At 37.7% G+C, this 11521-nt stretch overlaps 1 protein-coding gene and 1 long non-coding RNA gene across 2 annotated transcripts in view; one reads left to right on the top strand and one right to left on the bottom strand.

Annotated features, from left to right (window-relative positions):
* The window catches only part of LOC144974604 (uncharacterized), a 152901-nt gene that overhangs the window by 68075 nt on the left and 73305 nt on the right, over positions 1 to 11521 (bottom strand). The window lies entirely within an intron of this gene.
* Positions 1 to 11521, top strand: part of LOC144974602 (uncharacterized) — a 118732-nt gene that overhangs the window by 5325 nt on the left and 101886 nt on the right. Inside the window, exons 2-6 of the mRNA XM_078917624.1 lie at positions 2162 to 2283; positions 3375 to 3423; positions 4538 to 4600; positions 8881 to 8979; positions 10549 to 10665. Coding sequence (XP_078773750.1) covers positions 2162 to 2283; positions 3375 to 3423; positions 4538 to 4600; positions 8881 to 8979; positions 10549 to 10665 — 450 coding nt within the window. The remainder of the gene's footprint in view (positions 1 to 2161; positions 2284 to 3374; positions 3424 to 4537; positions 4601 to 8880; positions 8980 to 10548; positions 10666 to 11521) is intronic.

The following is an 11521-nucleotide window of genomic DNA, read 5'->3' on the forward strand; positions in this document are numbered from 1 at the left end:
TCGGCGGGTTTCGCAGGGTTTCGGCGGGTTTCGGCGGGTTTCGTAAAAAAGACACACCCCCTAATTCTAGCACACTCTGCATGCAAAACGGCAGACTGGAGCTGGTTGACCGAGTATATATTGGTTACCTCCCATGAATACGAGTCTCGGCACTCTCGGAATCGAGTACGCTTTATTGGATTCTCCCGAGAGCCAAAATTCAGCGAGTACTGTCTGTACCCAGAACAATCTACTTCATTAATTCACAGCGATTTATGTAAAGCATCTTAACACATTGGCACTGTGTTGTGGGAGAATACGGTGCCCATGTTTGGATGAGGAGCCCACGTGTAAATCGCATTGACATCCGCTTAAGAGAATCAATGAGAATTATAATAGGATATCTCAAGTCAACTCCAACTCAATGGCTCCCAACACTGAGCGGCATTGCACCACCAAGTCTAAGACGACAAGATGCTAATCAAAGGATGCATACAAGAATTGACGAAGCCACAGACAACATTCCGATAAAATCAATCGTAAAGGGAGCACCTTCAACAACTAGACTTAAATCGAGAAGACCTTTCCACCTAACAAAAATGGCAGACTTCAGTGTGGAGGAAGACTGGAGAGAAATATGCAACAGGGGAACACCAAAAGGAGGAAGCATCATTAAAGATCCAACCAAAAGGGTGCTTGCATTCAATAACGCCAGGAAATACTGGATTTCCTCAAACCGCCTCTTAACTGGACATGGCAGAACTGCATCAACTATGTGCAGATGGAAACTTGCCAGAAATATCAGGCAGTCCCAGAGCGATCACATCAGCGATCACATCGTCCTCCACTGTCCAGTCACTAAACTTGAAGGTGGCTACGAAACAATCCTTAGGGCGGAGGTAGACTTTAGAAGCTGGGTTGACGAAATACAGTTGGAGGTGTAGCAATTACGCTACTACTACTATTACCTTAACATTACGCCCAGGATCAGATTTATGCATCCACATCAGTGACCACATTCAGCATTCATTGCTTGCTTCATTAACAGACGAGTCAATGTGAACCTTTGTCATGGACGACACCTGCTATGTGACATGAAAAGACCATTGGTCATGATTCGTGACAAACCATAGAAATACGTTAATTTTTAAGGTTTTATTTTTTATTTTTGACATATTCTTCTTCTTCAAGTACCAAGTCTGTGCCAGACATCGGTGATCATGGTACGCCATTCATCTCTCTGATCAGATAACCTCAGAAAACTAATATTACTCTTCTCTTTCTTTGTCACCCAGCTGTTCAAACTATTCAAATATGTTTTTCTTGGTCTACCTTTACTCTTTTTACCTTCTAATCTTCCTGTGGGAGCAAGATGTTCAATACATTTCTGTCGATTTAGGTGCCATAAAAATTCCATTTGTCTTTTTCTTATTGTACGAATTAATAACCGTGACATATTATATATTATATAAATTGAAAATACAAAAAAAAAAAAATTCTTTACATTTTGGTCAGAAAACATTTACTTCTTTAAACGAGATCGTTCGATTGAAATAGCATTCCAAAGTGTCAAGAATCATTCGATTCGATACTTCTTGGAAGTCTTACATTAACCCTCTCCGAACCTGCATCAAAATCGTCACATTTGTTGGACATTTTTTTCTTAGTCAGATTTATTTTGTACATCACAAACTTTGAAGAATGATCTTTGTTTGATTAATAAGAACATAACGTTGTTTTGTAGAGTGCCTTGTTTGAGTTTTAAAAGAACAATGTTTCTGCTGGGTTAGCCTGCCATTTTGGGAAACTACTGTAAAGGATCGGTAAGGAGAGAGTTAAACATTTTTTCTTCATTTTAATTCATCGATTTTTGAAGTAAATAGTTTCTTTGGCCAAAGTGTAAAGGAAAATAATTGATAAACCAGACTTATTCTGCCGTTGTTTTTAAAAACACAGTATAGATAGTATGCGCTTGGCTAAGAACCTCATAACATTGCCATCCGGAAGTATAACGAACCAACACACAAAACTGTGTGTATCCATGAACGTTTATAGTCGGGATAATACAGTTCAGTGAGCAGTACTCATAAACGCGGATGGCAAATATATGCAATGTTAACCAAATAGCACATATAGTGTGTTCATTAATAAAACAGCAGTATTAATCAATCCAATTCACCAGGATCCAACTCCGGCCCGCAAGCTGTAGCGCTCAGTTCAGAGGAACGGCTGGCCTTGGAAAATATCAACTTTGGTGATGGGCTATCGGACACCACAATAGCTGAAATCGTGACTGCGAGAACGGTACGTGTGTTTATCTGATGGTATGATTTGATCAGTTAACTCTGGAAAGACAACGTATTCCAAAAATTGCCAGAAAACTCGTCCTTCAAATATCGATCGATATAAATTAATGACCCTCATCTTGGCAAAAAAAAAAAAAAACAACTCTCAAACTTGGGACCTCGCAAGGTGATAGAGACCCCATGTTTGAGAGTTTTTGCTAAGATGAGGGGTCATTTAAATCGACCGATATTTGAAGGACGAGTTTTCCGGCCAAATTGTTAAATTCGTGTCTTTCCAGAACACGACAGTTAACTGGTTAATTATTTGGCTTATTCCCCTTTGCTGCTTTGGAAGAATAGAACATCCTTAAGTTGTCCGCTTGCTTCGGGAAAAAGAATCTTTGTCTATTTTAAAACGTTCGCTTAAAACATATCAATCATTATAATAATTTCCATTCAGGAGTACATCTTATTTTATCTTATCTGTTTCGTCTTTAGTAGATGGTATGAGAATCAAGATAGGTCTGGTTTTGTGTTGTGTTGTGTGTGTGTGTGTGTGTGTATGCGTGTGCTTGTGTGTGTGTGAATGAGTATGTTTCAGTCAAAGTAATTTGTCATTTAAGCGCTTAGAGTCTGGTGTCTCGGAGTTATAGCGCTATATAAGTTTTGAGCATTATTATTATTATTATTATTATTATTATTATTATTATTATTATTATTATTATTATTATTATTATGTTATTATTATTATTATTAATCATTATATTATTAATATTATATTATTATTATTATTATTATTATTATTATATTATTATATTTATTATTATTATTATATTATTATTATTATTTATTATATTATTATTATTATATTCTCTGATCCCAAAATCGGAACATGCAATAACCCCAATGGTTTGACGTTCAAGACATTCCATGTAAGCATTCTGAACGTAGCAAAGTCCATGTAACTGTGGCCTTCTTTGTACGAACCGATTTTGGTGGATTTTGGTAGATTTTGATGGATTTCGTTAGATTTCGATGATTCCGGTATTTAGCAGTACCCTACGAGATAGCGTTGTTCTCAATGAGTGTTTTTATTTTTAATTTCTCCAGTCTAAAAAATGTAAAGTACGGAACGTTGTCATACCAACCCCTAAACCAAGTAAGATAATTAAGTTGTTTTGTTTTTTGTTTGTTTGAATTGCTTTTTGTTGTTGTTTTATTTTTTTATTAGATTTTTTGTCTGTTTCGGGTTTGTTTGTTTTTTTTTTTTTTTTTTTTTTTTTTTTTTTTTTTTTTTTTTTTTTTAGGACTTTGTCTCCAAATCTTTTACTTGGGCACAGGCTGCACTCATTGGCGAGAAGGGGGAGGGGGAGGGGATAGAAAGTACTTTTAAATATTTTATTGAAAAGGCCTTCTGCGCATATAATTACCAAAAAATAACCCATCAATAAGACATGAAATCATTAAGTTAAAATTAACCGCGACATTATCGCCAACCAAATTAATCAATTAATTGAATTGTGACTACTAAATATGGCGTATGACAATATCTAACACTAGCAATAATAAATCAAGAACTGTGATCCATAAAAGTTTTGGATATCGCAAAAAGAGATAAAATGGCATTACCATCAGAAACATAATATAATATATCTAAATTTATGGGATGAATTATTGCAGAGCTGCCACGCCATAGTGCCAGTAAAACAGATATAAGATGTTAAAAAATCAGAATTTTTCACTTAAAAATCAGGGGGGGAGGGGGGGTTGTGTGGGGGGTGTGTTCCGAAGCCAAATGAATAAACAAAATGTGTGTGTGTGTTTGTGTTTGTATGCGTGTGTGTGTGTGTGTGTGTGTGTGTGAAAATGTGAGATAAACAAAGAGAAACAGAACAAAGTTGAGAGAAAGAAAGAAAGAGAGTGTGTGTGTGTGTGTGTGTGAGAGAGAGAGAGAGAGAGAGAGAGAGAGAAAGAGAGAGAAAGAAAGAAAGAAAGAATGAAAGAGTTGGGTAGAACAAAAATGTGGATAGAGAGACAGAACGAGGATATGATTGAAAGAAGGAAAATGATATTATACAGTGTACATAACAATGAAAAGCAGAAAGAGAAGCCTGCTTAAATCGTATGTTTATGATTATGATCTCCAATGTTAATGAGTAACCCTTAGTCTGTCATTACAATAATAAATACAGCCTTACGACATGGGAAGAGCAGGTGCTTTGTTTATGTTTTTTACTCTGATGTATCAATAAAATATATCAATCTTCACACAGAGAACCGAGATGCTATGGGAAACTATGTTCCCCCACCTGGGGAAAAACCACTTTCAAGTCTAGGTAAGCTTATGTTTAATCTATACAAAGGAAAGCACAAAAAAATACGCCCTGCCGTCACGGCATCATACGATCCCGTCGCCTAGGCATTCCACGAAGGAATATTATAGATAATTCATCAAGCAAGATGTCAACAGGAATCACCCATGTTGTCTAAGTGAGCAAATTGGGGGTTAATAATAATCTTGCCCAAGGGAAAAAACGAAAGTGCCTGAAGCGGGACTCGAACCTGAGAAATTCCAGGTCACAGTGCAATGCATTAATCACTCGGCCACTCTGCTCCCCTACAAACGAAAAGGTTCCAGTAAATAATAAGAAGCTGTATATATAAAGCTGATAATTTTATTTAATAAAAGGTTATACATTCCGGCACGGTTTCCTCGAACACACGGTTTCCTCGAACACACGGTTTCCTTGAATACACGGTTTCCTCGAACACACGGTTTCCTCGAACACACGGTTTCCTCGAACACACGGTTTCCTCGAACACACGGTTTCCTTGAATACACGGTTTCCTCGAACACACGGTTTCCTCGAACACACGGTTTCCTCGAATACACGGTTTCCTCGAACTCATTCGAATGTCCCGAATATTTTCCTTATTATTCCTTGTTATAATTCATTCCATCTTCAAACTAATTTTTGCCTCGATCACGGTTTCCTCGAACTAATTTCACCCAGCCAACTGTTTTAAAAATTAATTAATTTTTCTTTTACTGCACCAAGTGATTTCGACCACTGATGATTTACAATGGCATTGGCAGTTGCGTATGTGTTTATCGTGTGTATCTATCTGCACTGCATGTGTGTGTATACAATATGATGTGTATGCAGACACACACACAGCCACTTACGCACCCCATCGCCGTTTCGCATAACCGACACCTCTCCGCTTATTCTTTACACTTCGCCGTTCATTCTATTTTTCAATGTCACGCACCATGATTGGCTACGACGGTAAATGACGGAATCCCCCCCCCCCCACACACACACACAAACAAACAGTTTGCAATATGTCATATTATAAATTAACATCCCTCAACATATCAATGAAATAAATAAATAATACAGTTCCCTTTTTTTTCATCTTCAAGCGGAAACGTGACTAAGGGCCTATTCCAAGGGAAGACTGGAATAAGCCATTTGTCAGTCGCAACGTAGAGCCGCAAATTGAGATAAGGAGAAGTGGCTTGCTGAAGGCCATATAACTCAATGGAAATCGAACTAAATATCTTTTGTGGGGGTAGCAAAGTCTATACTTCCGAGCCTCATTGCCCCTCCCCCCCCCCTTTCCCCCCCCCCCCCCCCCTTTCCCCCACCCCATCAAGTCGTTACGGCAAGTTACGGTTTCCTCGAACTTTTTTGCATGTCCTAAGGGGTTGGAGGAAACCGTGCTGGAGGGTAGACCTTTAGAGTCAAAATCACCAATAGAGTCGGAGTTTATAATTCTTTATGTTATTTTAAATTGACAGTAACAATATATTGCTGTCATTTTCGATGGAGTGTTACACTGTCTTTACGTTCATTCCATTACATTTGATATAGGGTACTCTCGCCCAAACATGTTTGGGTGAACAGAGGGGTAAAAAAAAATCAATCGATTGGGGCCGTGGTATTTGTGAGATCTTTTTTATCCTCGTGGAGAGGAGAAGGTGTGAAGAAAGAGAGTTTGAGGAAGAAGAGGAGGAGGGGATAAAGAAGTAAAAGGAGGAGAAGAAGATGAACAAGGAGTAGGAGGAGGAGGAGGAGGAGGAGGAGGAGGAGGAGGAGGAGGAGGAGGCAACAATAACAACATCGAAGACAACGACAATAACAACACAACAGCAACAACAAACAAACAAACAAAATAGAAAGAAAACTATTGGGAAAGAATAAGCTGAAGTTGGGTAAACGTGAGTTGTTAAGAATATTAATCTAATAATACGCTTAAACAGTCGTAACGTCACTTCCCTCGTAATGACGCATGGTATCTCAGTACCTGGCTCTAAACTATCGGAACAATGGCGGACGCCCTTGAAATATTTCTCCGACGAGCATAAAAGCGTATCCATCAGTCTGTTGAATCCAATTAACTACGACCTTCACGCTCCACCGATCAAAGCATCACTCACCCATGATAACTGTTTGGTAACGTGTGCGTGCCTCAGCATTTCGACGCACTAATTAAATCTAAAACCTCGAGTATTTGAAACTAAAATAAACATTCAATTATTGAAGAATGCGGGGGGTCTTTGGAGTCTGACTGTACTGCTGTACTCTAGAAATACAAGTATCTAAAACTTTGGCCAGAAAACCCGTCCTTCAATAAATATCGAAAGATTAAAATGAACCTTATCTTTGCAAAAACTCTCAAACCTGGGACTTCGCGAAGTCCCAGTTTTGTGAGTTTTTTTTTGTCAAGATGAGAGTCATTTTAATTTTAATCGATCGATATTTGAAGAACGAGTTTTCTGGGCAACATCTTAAATTTGTGTTTTGTTTTGTTTTGTTTCCAGCGTGTGGCAGTATCTATACATATTGTAATCGCACATTTTCCTTTCTCGACAGGTGTTACCACAATATTATCTAAACTTAAACTTAAATAATAAACACAAACTTTTTTTTGATGGAGTCTTTGTATCCATTCCGTGAAGACGATCAGAATCAGAATGATAATCCTTGAAATCCGACTGCTTTTTAAAAAGATTGAGAGTTACTGTTTGTATAATTTACAAAAATGGCACCGTAAGTCAAAGATCAATTGCTTTTTTAAAAAACTCAAATTTATTTTGTAGGAGAAACATTAACATATCCAGTCATTAATTTGTAAAAGTATTTTGATAGTAGAGTTTACTTGGGACCACAACGTTTTCGTATAGGGGTGATTTGAATGTTTAAGATAGAGAATATAACAACAAAAATCATGACAATTTATACAAAGTAAGTTATATTGAGACTAATAGACTAATGAGAGCAAGTTACGAGTAGGCTACTAACATTGAAAATTTCTGATCTTTCATCCAGTTAACTGTCGGACTCGAGGAACAATTCGTATTTTAAAAAATTTAGTCAGAAAACTCTTCCTTCAAATATCGATCGATTTTGAACAAAATATATTAAAAATTGAGCTTTATATAGCGCAATATCCATTAAATGTGCTCAAAGCGCTTTACAAAGGGTCCCTGGTCAACAGCAACATTTAACATGTAGGACGGGACATGACGTCTGTTAGGCGATATTACAATTTTTCGGACAAAGACAACGCTGTTAACGGCCAGGTACTCATTTTACACCTGAGTACGGTGGGAGAATGTGAGTAAAGAGCCTTTTCCAAGGACTCAACTATGCGCCGAGCGCGAGGCTGGAACCCAGGACCTTCCGATCCGAAAGCGAGTGTCATACCACTAGACCACATAGCCGCCGATGATAAGAAGATTTAAATGACCCTCTTCTAGCAAAAACTCTCAAAAGTGGAACTTCGGGTACAGCTCCTCACTACAACGGACTATGTATTCATGTCAGGGCCAAGTATTTCATTTATCGTAAAGTACAGTCGGAGGAGTGGAAAGGAGGAGGAGGAGGAGGAGGAGGAGGAGGAGGAGGAGAAGGAGGAGAAGAAGAAGAAGAAGAAGAAGAAGAAGAAGAAGAAGAAGAAGAAGAAGAAGAAGAGTGGAGACAGAAATCTTTGGGATGAGACTTGGTGGCTTGTTGAAGAAGATCGATACGGGCGAAAGTCCTTCTTAGCGGTCCTTCGTTTATTTAGTCAATGTAGACAGTAAGTGTTATGGACGAAGTAAAAGAACTGACAGGAAGGCAAGAACCACTACTTGCAATGGTAAAGAGAAGGAAATTGTCTTGGTTTGGTCACCTCGTAAGACACGAAAGCTTATGCAAGACAATATTGCAGGGCACAGTAGAATAAGGCTGCCGAAGAAGAGGAAGACATAGGAAAGCGTGGCAGGATAACATTAAAGATTGGACAGGATTGACGTGGAACAATCTAATGAGGAAGGCCCAAGACCGTGATGAGTGGCGTCGAATCGTGAAGTCTGTATCCCGAGAGTCCCCCCAACGACCAACCGGTCATGGGATAGAGTGAGAGTGAGGCAGTAGGTGAATGGAGAAGTAACGATTACATTATTATCTATATCCACCTCACTTTTCATAACTACTTTATGTTCATTTTCACTTCATGCAACTAACCCACCAATCTTGCGGTACTTCTAAAGGCCGAAATGAGGGATATACGATCTTGTCTGTTAAATACAGAATGTGTTTTTGATTGTTTTCTTCTTTTTATGCAGGCTATCCAACTCCTGGTCCGCAATACGATCCGAATTTTAACCTTATCCTAAAGCAAAGCCCAGTGTATTCACTTGGCGGAACGGACGTCAAGTATTTATGTGAGTTTTGAATTGGATATGTGTGTTCGTAGTAGTAGAGAGTAGTATATGTGGTATAGTAGTTGTATAGTAGTAGTTAGTGTAGTGTATAGTATAGTATATAGTAGTGAGTAGTGAGTAGTAGTAGTAGTAGTAGTGTAGTAGTAGTAGTAGTAGTAGTAGTAAGTAGTAGTATAGTAGTAGTAGTAGTAGTAGTAGTTAGTAGTAGTAGTAGTAAGTAGTAGTAGTAGTAGATGAGATAGTAGTAAGTATAGTAGTATAGTAAGTAGTAGTAGTAGTAGTATATAGTAGTAGTAGTAGTATAGTAGTAGTTAGTAGTAGTAGTAGTAGTAGTAAGTAGTAGTAGTAGTAGTAGTAGTAGTAGTAGTAGTAGTAAGTAAGAAGAAGTAGTAGTAAGTAGTAGTAGTAGTAGTAGTAGTAGTAGTAGAGTAGTAGTAGTAGTATAGTAGTAGTAGTAGTAGTATGTAGTAGTAGTAGTAGTAGTAGTAGTAGTATAAGTAGTAGAAGTAGTAGTAGTAGTAGTAGTAGTAGTGGTAGTAGTAGTAGTTAGTAGTAGTAGTAGTAGTAGTAGTAGTAGTAGTAGTAGTGTAGTAGTATGTAGTAGTAGTAGTAGTAGTAGTAGTAGTAGTAGTAGTAGTAGTAGTAGTAGAGTAGTAGATAGTAGTAGTAGTAGTAGTAGTAGTAGTAGTAGTAGTAGTAGTAGTAGTAGTAGTAGTAGTAGTAGTAGTCAATAGTAGTAGTAGTAGTAGTAGTGTAGTAGTAGTAGTAGTAGTAGTAGTAGTAGTAGTAGTAGTAGTAGTAGTAGTAGTAGTAGTAGTAGTAGTAGTAGTAGTAGTAGTAGTAGTAGTAGTAGTAGTAGTAGTATTAGTAGTAGTTGTAGTATTCGATTAAGTTTGAATTTTAGATTTTGTTCTGTTAGATGTTATGGTTATGGTAATTGCTGTTCATGGCAGTTGTTTGAGCTATTGATGTTGATGATGATGATGATGATGATGATAATGATAATGATGATAATGTTTTGTTTTGTTTTAAATAACGAGGCTGATGATTTTAGAACAATGGTGATGACGATGATAAGATGATAAATGGTGTGATGATGATGCTTTATTTATTTTTATTTTTAGATTTATCTTTTTAGTTTTGTTTTTGTTTTTTTAACCTGTTAGTTGGCTTATGTCTCCTACCTACCCCATTCAGACCTTAGTCATTATCTCGTTTTATGCTACGTGGTCTTGTGGTATGACACTCGCTTTCGGATCTGAAGGTCCTGGGTTCGAGCCTCGCTCGGCGCATAGTTGAGTCCTTGGAGAAGGCTCTTTATTCACATTCTCTCACCGTACTCAGGTGTAAAATGAGTACCTGGCCGTTAACAGCGTTGTTTCTGTCCGAACAAAATTGTAATATCGCCTAACAGGCGTCATCTCCCGTCCTACATGTTAAACGTTGCTGTTGGTCAGGGACCCCTTGTAAAGCGCTTTGAGCACGTTTAACGGATATTGCGCTATATAAAAGCGGAATTTAAATCTAATTTAATCTCGTTTTATTACCATATCATTATTTTCCTAACAGGGATAAACAAAGGAAATGGAAAGCCAGGCCCCAACAAATACAACACGGGTGGCGATTTACTGTGGGGAAAATGTCGAACCATTTCTTTAAAACATTCTGCTGATAAAAAATTCACAAGTATGTAGACGTTGACGTAGCTTCTCATTTTACGTCATAGAGAAAACATTATTGTTTGCATTTAATTTATCATCTTTTCTAAAAAATAATAAAATGAAAAATAAAATAATAAAAATCACTTTATTCATCCCATTGGGGAAATTTGTATCTAGGGTCTATTCCAAAGGAAGACTGGAATAACTCAGGCGTCAGCCGCAGTGCAGCGCCGCAACTTGAGCTAAGGCGAGGTGACTTGCTCAAGGCCACACAGCGTAGCGACGGGTGATCGAACTCGATACCTTTCGGGTAGGAAGCAAAGACCGTACCGCTGAGCCACGCTGTCCCAATGTTGGATCAACATTGTTCCGTACTGCCAATGTTAAATTTTTATCTTCGAGCACAGAATAGGATTCAACAGTCGTGACGTCAGTTCCCTCTTAATGACACATGGTAACATAGTAACTGGTTCTAAACTATCGAATCAATGGCGGACGCGCTTATGAAATAATTCTCCACCGTGCATAAAAGTGTATCCAGATGAGAAAAAAATTATAAATCTGATTATGTTTTGACTTTTATACATTCTGATCTCATGACATGTGAAAAAGTTCTAGCAGCATGAAGAATAAAAAGTAATGATTTTCTTTGTTTAGAACCAAGCTGCTCGCCGTTTCTGGGCGGATGTGACATCAGACTATTGAATCCTATTACTGGCACATCTAAAAATTATAAAACTATTTATTTTACAGACTGATATACGAGTAACTTGCAATCCTTTTTATTTTTTAACATTTCAACCTAATTCTATCACCCGTTGAGTCAACTTAATACTAAAAAAAATCTGCTAGGTGGAATACTCAGTCCTAAATTGACCTTA

The sequence above is a fragment of the Berghia stephanieae genome, chromosome 6 (assembly GCF_034508935.2).
Source record: "Berghia stephanieae isolate SIO BIC M18660-M18661 chromosome 6, UCSD_Bste_1.3, whole genome shotgun sequence".
Lineage (NCBI taxonomy): Eukaryota > Metazoa > Mollusca > Gastropoda > Nudibranchia > Aeolidiidae > Berghia > Berghia stephanieae.